We start from the raw sequence: 22,155 nt of genomic DNA on the forward strand, positions 1-22,155 counted from the left end.
GCTAGATTTTCATCAAGCACATTCAAAAAAACGCTATTCTTAACCGTCCCCAGGATGACACCGGGGTAGGTAGCAAAGTCTTTCCTGATCCCAGCTCTGTTCATCTTGGCTTCTTTTAAAAACAATGTAAGCAAGGGTTACTCCAAGCGGAGTCTTCCTTTTTTCCAAAAATTGGGCCCCACACACACCCACCCCTTCAGTGGCAGCAGTTGTGCCCCAGTTGTACAAATCACAGCTAGATTTGCATCAAGCACATTCAAAAATACGCTATTCTTAACCGTCCCCAGGATGACACCGGGGTAGGTAGCAAAGTCTTTCCTGATCCCAGCTCTGTTCATCTTGGCTTCTTTTAAAAACAATGTAACCAAGGGTTACTCCAAGCGGAGTCTTCCTTTTTTCCAAAAATTGGGCCCCACACACACCCACCCCTTCAGTGGCAGCAGTTGTGCCCCAGTTGTACAAATCACAGCTAGATTTGCATCAAGCACATTCAAAAATACGCTATTCTTAACCGTCCCCAGGATGACACCGGGGTAGGTAGCAAAGTCTTTCCTGATCCCAGCTCTGTTCATCTTGGCTTCTTTTAAAAACAATGTAAGCAAGGGTTACTCCAAGCGGAGTCTTCCTTTTTTCCAAAAATTGGGCCCCACACACACCCACCCCTTCAGTGGCAGCAGTTGTGCCCCAGTTGTACAATTCACAGCTAGATTTGCATCAAGCACATTCAAAAATACGCTATTCTTAACCGTCTCCAGGATGACACCGGGTTAGGTAGCAAAGTCTTTCCTGATCCCAGCTCTGTTTATCTTGGCTTCTTTTAAAAACAATGTAAGTAAGGGTTACTACAAGCGGAGTCTTCCTTTTTTCCAAAAATTGGGCCCCACACACACCCACCCCTTCAGTGGCAGCAGTTGTGCCCCAGTTGTACAATTCACAGCTAGATTTTTATCAAGCACATTCAAAAAAACGCTATTCTTAAACGTCCCCAGGATGACACCGGGGTAGGTAGCAAAGTCTTTCCTGATCCCAGCTCTGTTCATCTTGGCTTCTTTTAAAAACAATGTAAGCAAGGGTTACTCCAAGCGGAGTCTTCCTTTTTTCCAAAAATTGGGCCCCACACACACCCACCCCTTCAGTGGCAGCAGTTGTGCCCCAGTTGTACAATTCACAGCTAGATTTGCATCAAGCACATTCAAAAATACGCTATTCTTAACCGTCCCCAGGATGACACCGGGGTAGGTAGCAAAGTCTTTCCTGATCCCAGCTCTGTTCATCTTGGCTTCTTTTAAAAACAATGTAAGCAAGGGTTACTCCAAGCGGAGTCTTCCTTTTTTCCAAAAATTGGGCCCCACACACACCCACCCCTTCAGTGGCAGCAGTTGTGCCCCAGTTGTACAATTCACAGCTAGATTTTTATCAAGCACATTCAAAAAAATGCTATTCTTAAACGTCCCCAGGATGACACCGGGGTAGGTAGCAAAGTCTTTCCTGATCCCAGCTCTGTTCATCTTGGCTTCTTTTAAAAACAATGTAAGCAAGGGTTACTCCAAGCGGAGTCTTCCTTTTTTCCAAAAATTGGGCCCCACACACACCCACCCCTTCAGTGGCAGCAGTTGTGCCCCAGTTGTACAATTCACAGCTAGATTTTCATCAAGCACATTCAAAAAAATGCTATTCTTAACCGTCCCCAGGATGACACCGGGGTAGGTAGCAAAGTCTTTCCTGATCCCAGCTCTGTTCATCTTGGCTTCTTTTAAAAACAATGTAAGCAAGGGTTACTCCAAGCGGAGTCTTCCTTTTTTCCAAAAATTGGGCCCCACACACACCCACCCCTTCAGTGGCAGCAGTTGTGCCCCAGTTGTACAAATCACAGCTAGATTTGCATCAAGCACATTCAAAAATACGCTATTCTTAACCGTCCCCAGGATGACACCAGGGTAGGTAGCAAAGTCTTTCCTGATCCCAGCTCTGTTCATCTTGGCTTCTTTTAAAAACAATGTAAGCAAGGGTTACTCCAAGCGGAGTCTTCCTTTTTTCCAAAAATTGGGCCCCACACACACCCACCCCTTCAGTGGCAGCAGTTGTGCCCCAGTTGTACAAATCACAGCTAGATTTGCATCAAGCACATTCAAAAATACGCTATTCTTAACCGTCCCCAGGATGACACCGGGGTAGGTAGCAAAGTCTTTCCTGATCCCAGCTCTGTTCATCTTGGCTTCTTTTAAAAACAATGTAAGCAAGGGTTACTCCAAGCGGAGTCTTCCTTTTTTCCAAAAATTGGGCCCCACACACACCCACCCCTTCAGTGGCAGCAGTTGTGCCCCAGTTGTACAATTCACAGCTAGATTTTTATCAAGCACATTCAAAAAAACGCTATTCTTAACCGTCCCCAGGATGACACCGGGGTAGGTAGCAAAGTCTTTCCTGATCCCAGCTCTGTTCATCTTGGCTTCTTTTAAAAACAATGTAAGCAAGGGTTACTCCAAGCGGAGTCTTCCTTTTTTCCAAAAATTGGGCCCCACACACACCCACCCCTTCAGTTGCAGCAGTTGTGCCCCAGTTGTACAATTCACAGCTAGATTTTCATCAAGCACATTCACATTCAAAAAAACGCTATTCTTAAACGTCCCCAGGATGACACCGGGGTAGGTAGCAAAGTCTTTCCTGATCCCAGCTCTGTTCATCTTGGCTTCTTTTAAAAACAATGTAAGCAAGGGTTACTCCAAGCGGAGTCTTCCTTTTTTCCAAAAATTGGGCCCCACACACACCCACCCCTTCAGTTGCAGCAGTTGTGCCCCAGTTGTACAATTCACAGCTAGATTTGCATCAAGCACATTCAAAAATACGCTATTCTTAACCGTCCCCAGGATGACACCGGGGTAGGTAGCAAAGTCTTTCCTGGTCCCAGCTCTGTTCATCTTGGCTTCTTTTAAAAACAATGTAAGCAAGGGTTACTCCAAGCGGAGTCTTCCTTTTTTCAAAAAATTGGGCCCCACACACACCCACCCCTTCAGTGGCAGCAGTTGTGCCCCAGTTGTACAATTCACAGCTAGATTTGCATCAAGCACATTCAAAAATACGCTATTCTTAACCGTCCCCAGGATGACACCGGGGTAGGTAGCAAAGTCTTTCCTGTTTCCAGCTCTGTTCATCTTGGCTTCTTTTAAAAACAATGTAAGAAAGGGTTACTCCAAGCGGAGTCTTCCTTTTTTCCAAAAATTGGGCCCCACACACACCCACCCCTTCAGTGGCAGCAGTTGTGCCCCAGTTGTACAATTCACAGCTAGATTTGCATCAAGCACATTCAAAAATACGCTATTCTTAACCGTCCCCAGGATGACACCAGGGTAGGTAGCAAAGTCTTTCCTGATCCCAGCTCTGTTCATCTTGGCTTCTTTTAAAAACAATGTAAGCAAGGGTTACTCCAAGCGGAGTCTCCCTTTTTTCCAAAAATTGGGCCACACAGACACCCCTTCAGTGGCAGCACTGTGCCCCATTTGTACACTTCACAGGTAGATTTATATCAAGCACATTCCAAATCCACAAGCATTTACTCTCCCCAGGATGACTCAGGGGTAGTAAATTCCTTCTGGATCCATGACTTGTTCATTTTGATGAACGTCAGTCTGTCCACATTGTCACTGGACAGACGCGTGCGCTTATCTGTCAGCACACACCCAGCAGCACTGAAGACACATTAAGAGACAACGCTGGCAGCTGGACACGACAAAATCTCCAAGGCGTAACTGGATAGCTCTGGCCATTTTTCTAGATTTGAATCCCAAAATGAGCAAGGCTCCATTTGCAAAGTCATGGCATCGATGTTCATTTGGAGATACTCCAGTATCATCCTCTCCAGCCGTTGACTATGTGTCAGACTTGTTGTCTCTGGTAGCCTTGCAAAGGAGGGTCTAAAAAAATTATGAAAAGATTCCATAAAATTGCTGTTACCAGCACCAGTTACGGTCCTACTGGTACGAGTAGACTGTTGAAGATGACGAGACCGTCCCATGTTTGGCAAGTTACAACTGGGAGAATCACTCCCTGCACCTGCACGGTTGTTTGGTGGAAAAGCCGAGCTAAGATCGAGTAACAGCTTCTGCTGATACTCCTGCATACGTGCGTCCCTTTCTATGGCTGGAATTATGTCACAAAAATTTGGACTTGTACCGGGGATCTAATAGTGTGGCAATCCAGTAGTCATCATCACTTCTAATTTTGACAATACGAGGGTCATGTTGGAGGTAGTGCAACAAGACGGCACTCATGTGTCTTGCGCAGCCATGCGGACCAAGTCCACGCTGTGTTTGTGGCATAGAGGTGCTACCCGTTCTTTCTTCCTCTGACATCTCCCCCCAACCTCTTTCAACAGAAATTTGACCAAGGTCTCCCTCATCCGCTGAGTCTTCCATGTCCATGGACAGTTCGTCCTCCATTTCTTCATGTTCTCTTGCACCTTCCTCAACATTTAGCCTGCTACCATGCGCCCTTGTTGATCCCTGTCCCCCATGGTCCCATGCCTGCCGCGTTGGTGATGATGAACGTCTGGACCTTGGTGATGTTGTTGTCCCTTGCGCATATGAATCCTCCTGTAGTTCCTCCCCTTCCTTTTGTCCCACCCCCTGACTCCGAATAGTGTTTAGCGTGTGCTCCAGCATGTAAATGACTGGAATTGTCATGCTGATAATGGCATTGTCAGCGCTAAACATATTCGTCGCCATGTCTAAACTGTGCAGAAGGGTGCATAGGTCCTTGACCTGAGACCACTCCATCAGGGTGATCTGCCCCACCTCTGCATCTCGTTGGCCCAGGCTATACGTCATGACGTATTGCACCAGGGCTCGGCGGTGCTGCCACAGTCGCTGTAACATGTGGAGAGTTGAATTCCAGCGTGTCGCCACATCACATTTCAGGCGATGAACCGGCAGGCCGAAAGACTTCTGGAGCGATGCAAGTCGCTCAGCTGCGGCGCTTGAACGGCGGAAGTGAGCAGACAGTTTTCGTGCCCTGTTCAGAAGGCCATCTAGGCCGGGATAGTGTGTTAAAAATTGCTGGACAACAAGGTTCAACACGTGAGCCATACAAGGCACGTGTGTCACCTTGCCCAGGCGAAGGGCCGCACACAGGTTTGCAGCATTGTCGCACACGGCCTTACCAGGCTGCAGGTTGAGCGGAGACAACCATTTCTTAAACTCGGACCGCAGAGCTGACCACAACTCCTCAGCTGTGTGACTCTTATTCCCAAGACATGTCAAGCTAAAGACCGCCTGATGCCGTTGCGCTCTGCTGCCAGCATAGTAATGAGGCATGCGTGATTCCTTCTGCGCAGTGAGAATGCTGGTGGCCTGACCAGGCAGGCTTGGGGCAGAGGTGGAGGACCCAGATGAGGTGGAGGAGGCAGAAGCAGTGGCAGAACTTGGACAGACAGAGGATTGACACACAAGTCGTGGGGACGGCAAGACTTGTGCAGCAGACCCTTCAACATCTATCACCATAGTTACCCAGTGCCCAGTCAGTGACATGTAACGTCCCTGTCCATGCTTACTGGTCCAATTATCGGTGGTGAAATGCACCCGTTCACACACAGAGTTTCTCAAGGAAGCGGTGATGTTGTGTGCGACATGCTGGTGTAGCGCGGGCACACCTTTCTTAGAGAAGTAGTGGCGACTAGGCATCTGGTACTGGGGCACAGCGACAGACATAAGGTCTCTAAAATCCTGTGTGTCCACTAGGCGGAAAGGCAGCATTTCGGTAGCCAAGAGCTTACAGAGGGATAGAGTCAACCTCTTAGCTTTGTCATAGGTCGCAGGAAGTGGCCTTTTATTTGACCACATCTGAGGGACAGAGATCTGGCTGCTGTGTGTAGACGGTGTTGAGTAGGGTGTCCCTGGAAAAATGCAGGTTTGTGAGGAAAGTGCAGGCGGATACATGATGTTGCCTTCATCCAACGTTGGTGCTATCGATGTCTGAGAGAGCTGTACACACTCACTTGTTTCCCCTTCCAAACTAACTGACGACCTACCAAGCAAACTGCCTGTTGCGGTTACAGTGGTGGAAGTTGTGCGTGGAAAAACAGGTGTGACAGCTGTCCCCACAGTCCTAGAAGATGAAGAGCGTGCGGATGCACTGGAAGGGGCCGGCGGTGGATGGTTCGCTCCGCTAGGCCGCATTGCAGCAAGGTGAGCTTCCCACTGGGACATATGATATTTATTCATGTGACAATTCATGGAAGAAGTTGTCAAACTGCTGAGGTTTTGACCTCTACTAATAGAACCATGACAAATTTTACAGATCACATAATTTGGGCGATCTTTTGCTATGTCAAAAAAGGACCAGGCTAGGCAAGGCTTAGAGGGCATGCGACCTGTTGATCCACCCCGACTAGTGCTCAGAGGCAGAGTGGTGGCTGAGGATGCAGTTGTAGACGTGCTACCAGTACTCCGACTCTGTCCAGGAAGGCGCAAGGTAACTTCGTCATCAGTTGCATCCTCCTCCACCACCTCTGTTGACCTCCTCGAGTGCCTGACTGTGGGTTGACAGTAGGTGGGATCTAGAACTTCATCATCAATTGTTGTGTTTGCACTCCCCTCCCCCTCAGACTGAGCCTCTTCTTGCCCTGACCAAATATTTAAGTTGTCATCCCAATCGGGTATCTGCGTCTCATCTTCATCAGTATGTTCCTCATTGTCTATAACCACAGGTGTTACAGTTTGTGACAAAGGGTCAACATTATGCTCAGAAACTTGGTCCTCACGGCCTGAATCAGAGTCACAAAGGTTCTGGGCATCACTGCAGACCATTTCCTGTTCTGTACTCACTGTAGCTTGGGAGCAGACCTCTGATTCCCAGGCTATAGTGTGACTGAACAGCTCTGAAGACTCAGCCATCTCAGTTCCACCATACTGTGCAGGGCTGATGGAGACTTCAGAGCTGGGAGAAAGCAAGTTTGATTGGGATGACAACTCAGAGGACTGCTGTTTTTTGGATGCGGTACTTGAAGTGGCTGAGAGGGCACTTGTTGGACCACTTGAGATCCATTCAAGCATTTTCCTTTTTTGGCCATCATTTACCTTTGTTCCTGTTGTTCGTGTCCATAAAAAAGGGAGCACATCGGATTGTCCACGGTAAGTAGTAGACATTTTACTTTTGCTGGTAGATGGTCTATCTTCAGCAGATGATAATGGAGCTTTGCCACCTTCCCCACGGACAAAACCTTTTTTTCCTTTTCCAACACGCCTCTTCCCCTTTCCACCAGCATCTGTCATTTTGCCACTCATGTTGATTGCGACAAGATTGTGCACTTAAAATGTGGTAGTAAAAATTGAGAGGTGGTGTAGATTGCAGTGGTGGTCTAGCTTTATTAACAGCAGAATAATAAAGAATAAATATCCCTGACAATGCAACTACGGCCCTTAAACTGGCAGCATAAATTGCTAGTATAATGGCTTAGTTATAATGAGTTGGAGTGTGCAATGCAGGCAGACGTGCTGCAAATATCTTTGCACTAGTGGGACTAGACAAAAGTCCAACAGCCACGTTTAGGATGCCACTAGGTACACTGAGTGTTTGCTAGTATAATGGCTTAGTTATAATGAGTTGGAGTGTGCAATGCAGGCAGACGTGCTGCAAATATCTTTGCACTAGTGGGACTATACAAAAGTCCAATAGCCACGTTTAGGATGCCACTAGGTACACTGAGTGTTTGCTAGTATAATGGCTTAGTTATAATGAGTTGGAGTGTGCAATGCAGGCAGACGTGCTGCAAATGTCTTTGCACTAGTGGGACTAGACAAAAGTCCAATAGCCACGTTTAGGATGCCACTAGGTACACTGAGTGTTTGCTAGTATAATGGCTTAGTTATAATGAGTTGGAGTGTGCAATGCAGGCAGACGTGCTGCAAATATCTTTGCACTAGTAGGACTAGACAAAAGTCCAATAGCCACGTTTAGGATGCCACTAGGTACACTGAGTGTTTGCTAGTATAATGGCTTAGTTATAATGAGTTGGAGTGTGCAATGCAGGCAGACGTGCTGCAAATATCTTTGCACTAGTGGGACTAGACAAAAGTCTAATAGCCACATTTAGGATGCCACTAGGTACACTGAGTGTTTGCTAGTATAATGGCTTAGTTATAATGAGTTGAAGTGTGCAATGCAGGCAGACGTGCTGCAAATATCTTTGCACTAGTGGGACTAGACAAAAGTCCAATAGCCACGTTTAGGATGCCACTAGGTAGACTGAGTGTTTGCTAGTATAATGGCTTAGTAACTATCAGTTGGAGTGTGCAATGCAGGCAGACGTGCTGCAAATATCTTTGCACTAGTGGGACTATACAAAAGTCCAATAGCCACGTTTAGGATGCCACTAGGTACACTCAGTGTTTGCTAGTATAATGGCTTAGTTATAATGAGTTGGAGTGTGCAGAGGACAGGAGGGTACAGTGCCAGGGTTGTGGGGCTCTGGGTAGAGGAAAGGAAGCCTGCCTTTCTATTCCCTCCTAATGGGGAAATGCAGCGAGGAAATCCCTGACCTTAGCTACACAGACGCTGTCTCTGTTTTCAGGACCTGTCACCTATGGCTCTGACCCTGCCGGTACGAGCCCTTAAAAGGACTGATAGAAAGTGCTGTCCCTATGCTGTACAGCGCTATGTATGGAGCGCATACAGCTGTATCGGCGATAGGACAAAGGACGGAGCTGCGCCAGTGATGTCTGACACCAAGGACGCAGAAGGTAGATAATGGCGTGCTGGAGGAAAATGTCCGGTTTTATAATGCAGGGACATGTGACATGGACATCCTATCACACATGCCGTTGCTTCTCTGGCTAAAAGTCCACTTAGCTGTGTGTGTGTCTGGGATTGGCTGACATGCTGGCCCTCCCCACTACACGCGCGCGTTTAGGGAAGGAAGACAAGGAAAAAAAAATAAAAAATTGGCGATCGCCATTATACAAACAGCAGTGATCTGAATGCGCTGTTCCTGCACACTATACACTGAAATTTCATAATAGTGTGAGTCACAGAGTGACTTACAATATTACAGCGGAAAGCCAGCTAGGAATTAGCTGGTTTTTTTGCTGCTAGAACCATTCTCGAACGTTTCTAGAACTATCGAGCTTTTGCAAAAAGCTCGAGTTCTAGTTCGATCTAGAACAGGCCCCAAAATCACTCGAGCCTAGAACTGGAGAACCTAGAACCGCGCTCAACTCTAGTCAGGTTGTTCATCGTACCCGGGGTAGCACACATTGCAGTATGTGACACCGCGGGAACGATGAACAGATCTTACCTGCGTCCTGCAGCTCCCGGCCAGCATAGTGGAAGGAAGGAGGTGAGTGGGATGTTTACGTCCCGCTCATCTCCGCCCCTCCGCTTCTATTGGCCGGCTGCCGCGTGACGTCGATGTGACGCCGAACGTCTCTCCCACTCCAGGAAGTGGACGTTCGCCGCCCACATCGAGGTCGTATGGACGGGTAAGTATGTGTGACGGGGGTTAATCGTTTGTGCGGCACATTCAACAAAATTGAACGTGCCGCACATACGGTGGGGATGGTTACGATCGCATACGATATCATATGCAGAATCATAACATATAAAGCAGGCTTTAAGCAATCTGTTGCTCCCTAATTTAATTGCTGTGCATAAATAGAAGGATGACAGTCAGGGGCGTGGTTGGGCGTCCCTGACAGAAGTTCTGTCGCTTATCCATGTTATGTAAATAAATGCTTATAACCTGACTTTAAATTCATCCATTGGTTTCATTAATTACTCTTTTGAAAGCTTAAACCCTCCCAAATTTGGTTTAGGTTATGAAAATAAAGTTGCTGCAAAGCTGAAATATTGATCATTTCATGAACACAGAAAGGTCAGATTTTAGCAAGACAAATGTTTTGTCACCTTGTCATATAATGCACCCAATCCTAGTTTACATCCTCATCTGTGCTCACTAAATGATTGGATATTTAGCAGTTGTGTATAAAAAGAAACCCAGCACCCCAGACCTTCAGTTGAACTGCAACTTGACCTCTGACAACATGGAAAAAATCTACCCTGTGACCAAAGCCTTGACTATCAAGAGGCTGAAGAACAGATCCATTGCAGGTGGCTGGCACCTGTAATGTGTCTCAGCTAGAGATGAGCGAAACCGAGGTCTGGTTCGCATTCGGTTCGGCGAACTGGTTTGGCGAACCACTCGAACCGCATAGGAAACAATGGGAGGCAATCACAAATCCATAAAATCACCTAGAAAACACCTTCAAAGGTGTCCAAAAGGTGACAAACAACTCACAACACAACACAAACACATGGGAAAGGGACAAGGACATATATTCATGCGAAAACAAAAGAGCTGGACATTGAAAAAAGGAGACACAGATATAGGCATGGCATGCCCTTCTAAAATAATGTAAAACACCGCAAGGTGACTCAAAGCGGAGTCTCCCTTTTTTCCATAAATTGGTGCACACAGACACCCCTTCAGTGGCAGCACTTGTGCCCCAGTCGTACACTTCACAGGTAGATTTGCATCAAGCACATTCAAAAATACGCCATCCTTAACCGTCCCCAGGATGGCACCGGGGTAGGTAGCAAAGTCTTTGCTGATCCCAGATCTGTTCATCTTGGATCATTTTTAGAAACACAGCAAGCAAGGGTTACTCCAAGCAGAATCTCCCTTTTTTCCAAAAATTGGGCCACACAGACACCCCTTCAGTGGCAGCACTGTGCCCCATTTGTACACTTCACAGGTAGATTTATATCAAGCACATTCCAAATCCACAAGCATTTACTCTCCCCAGGATGACTCAGGGGTAGTAAATTCCTTGTGGATCCATGACTTGTTCATTTTGATGAACGTTAGTCTGTCCACATTGTCACTAAACAGATGCATGCGCTTATCTGTCAGCACACACCCAGCAGCACTGAAGTCACGTTCAGAGACAACGCTGGCAGCTGGACACGACAAGATTTCCAAGGCGTAAGTGGAGAGCTCTGGCCATTTTTCAAGATTTGAAGCCCAAAATGAGCAAGGCTCCAGTTGCAAAGTCATGGCACCGATGTTCATTTGGAGATACTCCGGTATCATCCTCTCCAGCCGTTGACTATGTGTCAGACTTGTTGTCTCTGGTGGCCTTGCAAAGGATGGTCTAAAAAAATTATGAAAAGATTCAATAAATTGCTGTTACCAGATACGGTGCTGCTGGTACGGGTAGACTGTTGAAGATGACGAGACCGTCCCATGTTTGTCGAGTTACAACTGGGAGATTCACTTTGTGCACCATAGGTGTTTGGTGGAAAAGCTGAGTTAAGATCGAGTAACAGCTTCTGCTGATACTCCTGCATACGTGCATCCCTTTCTATGGCTGGAATTATGTCACAAAATTTGGACTTGTACCGGGGATCTAATAGTGTGGCAAGCCAGTACTCATCATCACTTCTAATTTTGACAATACGAGGGTCATGTTGGAGGTAGTGCAGCAAAAAGGCGCTCATGTGTCTGGCGCAGCCATGCGGACCAAGTCCACACTGTGTTTGTGACATAGAGGTGCTAACCATTCTTTCTTCCTCTGACATCTCCCCCCAACCTCTTTCAACTGAAATTTGATCAAGGTCTCCCTCATCCGCTGAGTCTTCCATGTCCATGGACAGTTCGTCCTCCATTTCTTCATGTTCTCCTGCACCTTCCTCAACATTTCGCCTGCTACAATGCGCCCTTGTTGATCCCTGTCCCCCATGGTCCCATGCCTGCAGCCTTGGTGATGATGAACGTCTGGACCTTGGTGATGTTGTTGTCTCTTGCACATATGAATCCTCCTGTAGTTCATCCCCTTCCTGTTGTCCCACCACCTGAGTCCGAATAGTGTTTAGCGTCTGCTCCAGCATGTAAATGACTGGAATTGTCATGCTGATAATGGCATTGTCAGCGCTAAACATATTCGTCGCCATGTCGAAACTGTGCAGAAGGATGCATAGGTCCTTGATCTGTGACCACTCCATCAGGGTGGTCTGCCCCACCTCTGCATCTCGTTGGCCCAGGCTATACGTCATGACGTATTGCACCAGGGCTCGGCGGTGCTACCACAGTCGCTGTAACATCTGGAGAGTCAAATTCCAGCATTTCGGCACATCGCATTTCAGGCGATGAACCGGCAGGCCAAAAGACTTCTGGAGCAATGCAAGTCGCTCAGCTGCGGCGATTGAACGGCGGAAGTGAGCAGACAGTTTTCGTGCCATGTTCAGAAGGCCATCTAGGCCGGGATAGTGTGTTAAAAATTGCTGGACAACAAGGTTCAACACGTGAGCCATACAAGGCACGTGTGCCACCTTGCCCAGGCGAAGGGCCGCACCCAGGTTTGCAGCATTGTCGCACACGGCCTTACCAGGCTGCAGGTTGAGTGGAGACAACCATTTACCAAACTCAGTCTCCAGAGCTGCCCACAACTCAGCCGCTGTGTGACTCTTAGTTCCAAGACATTTCAAGACAAAGACCGCCTGATGCAATTGCGCTCTGCTGCCAGCATAGTAATGAGGGGTGCGTGATTCCTTCTGCGCAGTTACAACGCTGGTGGCCTGACCAGGCAGGCTTGGGGCAGAGGTGGAGGACCCAGACGAGGTTGAGGAGGCAGAAGCAGTGGAGGAACTTGGACAGACAGAGGATTGACACATAAGTCGTGGGGACGGCAAGACTTGTGCAGCAGACCCTTCACCATCTATCAGCATAGTTACCCAGTGCCCAGTCAGCGACATGTAACGTCCCTGTCCATGCTTACTGGTCCAAGTATCAGTGGTGAAATTTACCCATTCACACACAGAGTTTCTCAAGGAAGCGGTGATGTTGTGTGCGACATGCTGGTGTAGCGCGGGCACAGCTTTCTTAGAGAAGTAGTGGCGACTGGGCATCTGGTGCTGGGGCACAGCAACAGACATAAGGTCTCTAAAATCCTTTGTGTCCACCAGGTGGAAAGGCAGCATTTCGGTAGCCAAGAGCATAAAGACGGATAAAGTCAACCTCTTAGCTTTGTCATGGGTCGCAGGAAATGGCCTTTTATTTGTCCACATCTGAGGGACAGAGATCTGGTTGCTGTGTGTAGACAGTGGTGAGTAGGGTGTCCCTGGAAAAAGGTCGGTTTGTGAGGAAAGTGCAGGCATAGACATGATGTTGCCTTCATCCAACGTTGGTGCTATCGATGTCTGAGAGAGCTGTACACACGCACTTGTTTCCCCTTCCAAACCAACTGACGACCTACCAAGCAAACTGCCTGTTGCGGTTACAGTGGTGGAAGTTATGCGTGGAAAAACAGGTGTGACAGCTGTCCCCACAGTCCTAGAAGATGAAGAGTGTGCGGATGCACTGGAAGGGGCAGGCGGTGGATGGTCCGCTCCGCTAGGCCGCATTGCAGCACGGTGAGCTTCCCACTGGGACATATGATATTTATTCATTTGACGATTTATGGAAGAAGTTGTCAAACTGCTGAGGTTTTGCCCTCTACTAACAGAATCACGACAAATTTTACATATCACATGATATTGGCGATCTTCTGCTATGTCAAAGAAGGACCAGGCTAGGCAAGGCTTAGAGGGCATGTGACCTGCTTAGCCACCCTGACTAGTGCTCACAGGCAGAGTGGTGGTTGAGGATGCAGTTGTAGACGTGCTACCAGTACTCCTCCTCTGTCCAGGAAGGCTCAAGGTAGCATCCTCCTCCACCGCCTCTGTTGACCTCCTCGAGTGCCTGACTGTGGGTTGACAGTAGGTGGGATCTAGAAGTTACTCATCAAGCATTGTGTTTGCACTCCCCTCCCCTTCAGACCGAGCATCTTCCTGCCCTGAATGAATATTTAATTTGTCATCCCAATCTGGTATCTGCGTCTCATCATCATCAGTATGTTCCTCATTGTCTATTACAACAGGTGTTTCAGTGTGTGAAAAAGGGTCAACATTATGCTCAGAAACTTGGTCATCACGGCCTGAATCTGAGTCACAAATGTTCTGGGCATCACTGCAGACCATTTCCTGGTCTGTACTCACTGTAGCTTGGAAACAGACCTCTGATTCCCAGGCTATAGTGTGACTGAACAGCTCTGCAGACTCAGCCATCTCTGTTCCACCATACTGTGCAGGGCGGATGGAGACTTGAGAGCTGGGAGAAAGCAAGTATGATTGGGATGACAACTCAGAGGACTGGTGTTTTTTGGATGCGGTAGTTGAGGTGGAGGAGAGGGCACTTGTTGGCCACTTGAGATCCATTCAAGCATTTTCTTTTTTTCGGCAACATCTACCTTTGTTCCAGTTGTTCGTGTTCGTAAAAAAGGGAGCACATCCGATTGTCCACGGAAAGTAGTAGACATCTTACTTTTGCTGGAAGATGGCCTATCTTCAGCTGATGTTAATGGAGCTTTGCCACCTTCCCCACGGACACAAACTTTTTTTCCTTTTCCAACACGCCTGTTCCCCTTTCCACCAGCCTCTGTCATTTTGCCACTCATTTTGCTAGCGACAAGATTGTCCACTTAAAATGTGGTAGTAAAAATTGAGAGGTGGTGTAGATTGCAGCGGTGGTCTACCTTTATTGACAGCAGAATAAACAACAATAACTATCCCGGACAATGAAACCATGGCCTTAAAATGGCAGCACAGTTTGCTAGTATAATAGCTTAGTAAAAATGAGTTTGAGTGTGCAGTGCAGAGGTGCTGTAAATGTCTTTGCACTAGTGGGACACAAATGATGTCCAACAGCCACTTTTAGGATGCCACTAAGTTTCCTCAGTGTTTGTTATTATAATGGCTTTGTAACAACGAGCTTGAGTGTGCAATGCAGAGGTGCAGCAAATATCTTTGCACTAGTGGGACACTAATAAAGTCCAACAGCCACTTTTAGGATGCCACTAAGTTTCCCCAGTGTTTGGTATTATAATGGCTTTGTAACAATGAGCTTGAGTGTGCAATGCAGAGGTGCTGCAAATATCTTTGCACCAGTGGGACACTAATGAAGTCCAACAGCCACTTTTAGGATGCCACTAAGTTTCCTCATTGTTTGGTATTATAATGGCTTGTAACAATGAGCTTGAGTGTGCAATGCAGAGGTGCTGCAAATATCTTTGCACCAGTGGGACACTAATGAAGTCCAACAGCCTCTTTTAGGATGCCAATAAGTTTCCTCAGTGTTTGCTAGTATAATGGCTTAGTAACAATGAGCTTGAGTGTGCAAAGGGCAAAAGGGTACAGTGGCCGGGTTGTGGGTCAGTGTAGAGGAAAGGAAACCTCACTTTCTATCCCTCCTAATGGTGAAATGCAGCAAGGAACTCCCTGACCTTAGCTACACAGACGCTCTTATCTGTAGCTGTTAAACAACGGTTTCCACGGACCTGACTGTCACCTATGGTTCTGAGCCTGCTGTAATTAGCCCTTAAAAGGGCTGAAAGAAACTTCTATCCTTATTCTGTATAGCGCTGTGTGTAGAGCGTACACAGCAGTATCGGTGACAGGAGCTGCGTGAGAGGTGACTGACACCCAGACGCAGAAGGCACATAATGCGATGCTGGAACAAAATATCCGTCTTTATAATGTAGGGACATGTGACATGGACATCCAATCACACATGGCGTTGCTTCTCTGGCTAAAAGTCCACTTAGCTGTGTGTGTGTCTGGGATTGGCTGACATGCTGGCCCGCCCCACTACACGCACGCTTAGGGAGGGAACTAAGAACAGAAAAAAAAAATGGCGATCGCCATTATCCCAGCAGCAGTAATCTGAATGCGCTGTTCCCACACACTATATGCTGAAATTTCATAATAGTGTGAGTCACAGAGTGAGTTACACTATTACAGCGGAAAGACAGCTAGTAATTAGCTTGGCTTTTTGCTGCTAGAACCGTTCTCGAACGTAACTAGAACTATCTAGCTTTTAGCAAAAAGCTCGAGTTCTAGTTCGATCTAGAACAGCCCCAAAAATCACTCGAACTGCGAACTGGAGAACCACGAACCACGAACCGCGCTCAACTCTAGTCTCACCGTCAAGTACAAAGAATTAAAAAAAGATTTGAAGAGACTGGAGATGTTTTTGACAAGCCCAGGTCCGGCAGACCCCGCAAGACAACTGCTCAGGAGGAACGTTTGTTGGTTAGAAAATCCAAAGCCAGCCCCTCTTCCACTGCAGCAGAGCTCCAAAAGGCCTGATCACCTCAAGTCCCTGTGTCAACTAGAACAGTTTGTAGGATTATTTTTCAAAATGGCCTCCATGGTCGAATCAGTGCCCAGAAGCGAGCACTAAACTAAAGGCAATTAAAAAACTGTGTGGCATTTGCCAAGTCCCACAGCTTGCTAAACAGATGGACGCTGGAAAAGTGGCAGAAGGTGGATTTCTGTGATGAATCTTAAGTTGAATTACACCACATCCGCTGCAAATACTGCAGGAGACCTACTGGAGCCTGTATGGATCCAGAAAACAGTTAAGTTTGGTGGGGGAAAGATCATGGTCTGTGTTTACATTCAGTATGGGGGTGTGCGAAATATTTGCAAGGTGGAAGGCAATATTAATAGCTTAAAATATCAAGAAGTATTAGCTATCTCTTACATTCCCAATCATAAAAGGGGTCAAGTTCTGCAGCAGGATAGTGCTCCATCTCATACATCCATCTCTACAACAAAGTTCCTCCTGGCAATGAAGATCAAGGTGCTCAAGGACTGGCCAGCCCAGTCACCAGACATGAACATCATTGAGCATGTTTGGGGTAGGATGAAAAAGCATACTTGGAAGACAAAACCAAAGAATCTAGATGAACTCTGGGAGGCATGTAAGACTGCATTCTTCGCTATTCCTGATGACTTCATCAATAAATTGCATGAATCACTGTTAAACCGCATGGATGCAGTTCTTCAAGCTCATGGAACTCTGACAAAATATTAAATAGCACCACAACTTGATTCACCAATGTTATGCAACATATCTTTGTATTAGAAGTTAATTATTTGTTTGAATTTCACATTACTTATTGTGGGCGACAAAACATTTGTCTTGCCAAAATCTGACCTTTCTGTGTTCATTAAATGATCAATATTTCAGCTTTGCAGCAACTTTATTTTCATAACCTAAACCAAATTTGGGAGGGTTTCAGCTTTCAAAAGAGTAATTTATAAAACCAATGGATGAATTTAAAGTCAGGTTATAAACTTTTATTTACATAACATGGATAAGCAACAGAACTTCTGTCAAGGACTGTAGTCCTCCAGTGGCAATCTGGGGTCAGTGATTTTATCAAAACTACAGTAAGCAGCCCAGTAAGTTACACATTGCCGGAATTTGGGTCTCTTACTCTACAATATGCTGCTCACAGATTAAGTAGCAAATTCTGGTGACAGATTTCCTTTATAAGAAGTGTAAAATTATATCTAATTCATACTAAGTGCATTGTATTATATTGGAATCATTTGCATCTTTTTGCATACTGTGTAATGTTAAATATAACTTTACTAAAGGTCATATGTATTTCTAGATAGATAGACAGATACAGATAGATAGATAGATAGATACAGATAGATAGATAGATAGATAGATAGATAGATAGATAGATAGATAAAGACAAAAATTGGCTGGCAGGAAGTTCAAGTGAGAACTGAAATGTCACTATGCACCTATGTGACCAATAAAGGTCAAGCAATTTAAAAATCTGTGGAGTGCTGCCAGCCAATTTTTGTCTTTTTCATGGATGGTTATCTTAAGAAACCGCAAGGTGGGAATAGTGCACCCTAAAAAATGTTTTTGTTTCTTTTGCTGCTTCAAATTTTTTTTCTTTTTTAGATAGATAGATGGTTAGATGCGTAAAGAGTTTATAGCTTGAGAAAAGGATATGTATATTGGCTTTATGGTCTCAGAACTGACCATATGGTCTCAGAATTGAGCAGTACAAAGCCAATAATTTGGATATTTATGGGGTGTTAAGATAATCATAGGGACAAATAATATCTTCCTCTAGGCTTGTTCTCTAAGCTTTCTCCATCTTTCTATAATGAGCAGAAAATAAATAAAATCAATATCAAATCAACCTCAATGTTTACTATCCTTAACGACTCTCCTAGGATTTTGTGGAAGCTAAAATCTCAACTGCATAATCAATTTCTAATAAAGCGCTATGAAAAATTATTTGCTTACTTCCAAATGTAACAGAATGTATTCTCCATTTCTAAATGTAGAATATGCAGAGGTAACCCTAGTTAACACAATAAAATCATTTTTTTTGTATTACCCAGCACCCATAAAACTTAATCTATACAAGTAACTACCCCCCACCCCAACATATATTAGTGGTTGTTCAAGAAAAAAACTGGGAAAAAAAAATGAAATGTATCCTATAAATTGGTCTTTGAACTGAAATTATTTCTATAGATTAAATTTTATTGCATGACAAATTACATGCAAGTTTAATGTACACATTACTTTTAGATTACTCTATAAAACATATGATATCGTAATACAAGCATGAGTAGTTTCTTCCTCGTGTCATTAAAGATGAATGAACGCGTGAAAGTTCAGATCGGCGGGTTTAGTCAAACTTTTAATTAAAATCAGTTTTGGACAAGAAATTGACCTGAATCCCAATGGAAGTCACTAATTGGGCAATTTAGGTCTCCACCCAAAGGTAGCCAGCCACAAACAGATCACTTCAGGGACAGGTGAACGGAGTTTTTTCATTTTTTTTCTTGTGCACACTGCATCTGATCATGCTGTTGTTACCCCCAGTATGAGCCAATCAAACACTGCAAGCACTGAGCTGAGCACTGGGTGTACCCAAGCACAGGGATGCTTGCACGAGGGGTTTGCATACATAAAGGATCCGAACTCTGAACAAGAACTCTATTTTTTGTAAGTCTGTGTTTGGCATGAATAATAAACCTCGGGTTCACTCATTTCTAATTAACACCCTAAATGCTCATGTGAGTGGTGTTCATAAGTAAAACAACCAACTCTGAATCGGAACTCTGTTTTTTGTGTAAAGTCTAAGTTTGCTACGTTTATTACACATTATGAAAATTCTATAATTTAGAAGAATTGTGGTTTATTGGAAACTATTTTTGGATTGTTTAATAAGTTAGTTTTAAACAGGCTTGTAAACAGTGCCATACTTTTGTTAGAAAAACAACATTAGTGCAAACTGTGATTGACCTCATGAAAGAATCAAACACCCTATGCCAATGTGTTGACTTAATGTTGGCATACATTACAGATCTAATTAAACACAAAGAAAACGTGACATATTATACGTCTGTTACCATTAGATAATTAACTACAGGATTTCTCTCTAACTTTGTTGTCCGTACCGTCATTATACCATCAAGAAGACCAGTCTCTGGTTTGGGTGGGGCTTGGAGGCGTTCCATAGACCACTTATCCACTATGGTGCCCACATAAGGGTTATCCACATTCAGAATCCGAAAACCAGTAAGATTCACTCCAGAGTAGCGATATGGTTCCAGGTCCAGTGCATAGAGATCCTGTTAAGAAATTAAAAAAAACCTTGTTAAAACCACACAGTTGAATCATGTAATATAAAATGAGAAACTGGAGAGATAAAAAGGCTGAGAAGACAAGGAGCCAATGTGGTGTCTTCTAGCATACAGGGAGAACTTTTAAAAAGGCAGAATACAAGATATAAAATAGCCTAAAATCATGTTATTCCTTATGTGTAGGTCATAACACATAAACATTAAAAGATGCAGCAGACCCCCGTGATAAAGGCAAGAGTACAGGTGAAAAATAGTCAAAAACCAACCACTCATTGAGTAGTATTCTAGTATTCTAAATATGCAAATTGCCTCTTTAGAGAGGAAGAGGACTTGACTTCTAGTGCCACCTATTGGAAGTAGAAATGCTAAAAGTCAATATTGACCCTTTAAAGGAGCCTTGCTATATGACTTAGGAATCGGATATATCAGCCAAACCAGAAACTCAATTTCCAGACAAACCATGTTTTGGGGTATTGCCCCTCCTGAGTGCAAAGTATGAGATATAGTTTGGATATGTGAGAGGCTAAGACTGAGATCTAAGGGGCATGTTTTCTCCTTATGGAGAGTAATACACCTGGATAACGAGACTTAAATGCCTTGCATGCTCCCCTGGAAAATGGAATATCCAAATTGCTTCTTCAGAGGAAAATGACTTGAACTCTAGTGCAACATATTAGAAGTAGCAATCTCATACTTTGTATTGATGAGGGGCTATACCCCGAAATATGGTGTTATGGCTCAGGGTCCTTCTGAGCCCCGAACCGGTCCAGTCCCATCATTGACTTCCACATTGGGATCGATTGACTCCACAGCGTCACCTGTCCATCGCTTAAGGTGTCGGGCTGATAGATAACAGGTGGCTAGAGTCTTGAACCATCCTGAGCTTAAGTGCTCATTATGCGCTACCGCGCATGCACGGGTTCCCGCAGCCTCTCCAGTCACTAAGTGTGGGATTACCGCTATCATGCATGCGCGTGATGTCAGCAGGGACATCGCGGCCACTGACTGGCCGTCAGTGACAACAGCGGTGATGCGACGGCCGCTGATTGGTTAGCATGAAATCAGGGGTGATGTGGCAGGCGCGGGATGGCCACAACTGGCGCCATTACCTCAAGCCATGTGGCCTAAAGCAGGGAGGAGACTATAAAAGGCTCGTAGCCATGCCCATCGAGGCGCGAACGTCATTGTCTTTGGTGACAGCTCACTAAACAGACTGTTCTGCATGTATACATGGGTTCCAGTGCCATCTTTTCTTGCAGAGTCAGTGGCAGGTGTATGTGAGTATAGGACACTGGTAGGCAGGGCTAGGGAATCAGTGCCAGATGCCACAATTCTCTGGTAACATGGCGCAGTTAGGATCAGCTCCTGTCCTACCAGTGTGTATGTGTTTCAGAGCTAGGCGCCAGTACCAGGTATTCGTAACTCGGTACACCTGTGTCCTGGCATGGTGAGGTTCAGGGTCCACATGGTCTGATGTGCCTCCTATGCATGTGACCAGTAGTCTGCAGTGTCAGTGGCAGACTTGTGTGTGTACCAGTCCTCGGGTTTCCCAGTGACACTAAGTGGTTTACCTCAGTCCGATGTGTTACTACACACGTGACCGATACCCGTGTACCTGTGAAGCTTACAGGAACACGCTACATGTTGGGGTGTGACCTGAAACATCCCCATCATTCACATTTGGGTTTTCCTTAATTGCTGTATCCATCCACCAGTCCCTTAGCGGCTTTGTCATCTGCCCGGCGGACTTCGGGCGATGATTGACTTCATATTATTTTATATCCAATCGTCCCCTCCGTAACACATGGTATCTGCAAATTGAAATTCTGGTTTGACTTTTATATATATATATATATATATATATATATATTGACTTATATATACAGTACAGACCAAAATTTTGGACACACCGTCTCATTCAAAGAGTTTTCTTTATTTTCATGACTCTTAAAATTGTAGATTCAAATTGAGGGCATCAAAACCATGAATTAACACATGTGAAATGACATACTTAACAAAAAATTGTAAAACAACTGAAAATGTGTATATTCTAGGTTCTTCAAAGTAGCCACCTTTTGCTCTGATTACTGCTTTGCACACTCTTGGCATTCTCTTGATGAGCTTCAAAAGGTAGTCACCGGAAATAGTTTTCACTTCACAGGTGTGCCCTGTCAGGTTAATAAGTGGGATTTCTTGCCTTATAAATGGGGTTGGGACCATCAGTTGTGTTGTGCAGAAGTCTGGTGGATACACAGCTGATAGTCCTACTGAATAGACTGTTAGAATTTGTATTATGGCGAGAAAAAAGCAGCTAAGTAAAGAAAAACGAGTGACCATGATTACTTTAAGAAATGAAGGTCAGTCAGTCCGAAAAATTGGGAAAACTTTGAAAGTGTCCCCATGTGCAGTGGCAAAAACCATCAAACGCTACAAAGAAAAGGGCTCACATGAGGACTGCCCCAGAAAAGGAAGACCAAGAGTCACCTCTGCTGCAGAAGATAAGTTTATCCGAGTCACCAGCCTCAGAAATCGCAGGTTAAAAGGTAATCAGATTAGAGACCAGGTCAATGCCACGCAGAGTTCTAGCAGCAGATACATCTCTAGAACAACTGTTAAGAGGAGACTTTGTGCAGCAGGCCTTCATGGCAAAATAGCTGCTAG

The 22,155-nt window shown here is 45.3% G+C and overlaps 1 protein-coding gene across 1 annotated transcript in view; it reads right to left on the minus strand.

Moving 5' to 3' along the window:
* GRIK3 (glutamate ionotropic receptor kainate type subunit 3) overlaps positions 1 to 22,155 on the minus strand; it is a 1,015,705-nt gene that overhangs the window by 432,515 nt on the left and 561,035 nt on the right. The window contains exon 6 of the mRNA XM_075336050.1: positions 19,309 to 19,482. Within this exon, the coding sequence (XP_075192165.1) occupies positions 19,309 to 19,482 (174 nt within the window). The remainder of the gene's footprint in view (positions 1 to 19,308; positions 19,483 to 22,155) is intronic.

The sequence above is a fragment of the Anomaloglossus baeobatrachus genome, chromosome 2 (genome assembly GCF_048569485.1).
Source record: "Anomaloglossus baeobatrachus isolate aAnoBae1 chromosome 2, aAnoBae1.hap1, whole genome shotgun sequence".
Lineage (NCBI taxonomy): Eukaryota > Metazoa > Chordata > Amphibia > Anura > Aromobatidae > Anomaloglossus > Anomaloglossus baeobatrachus.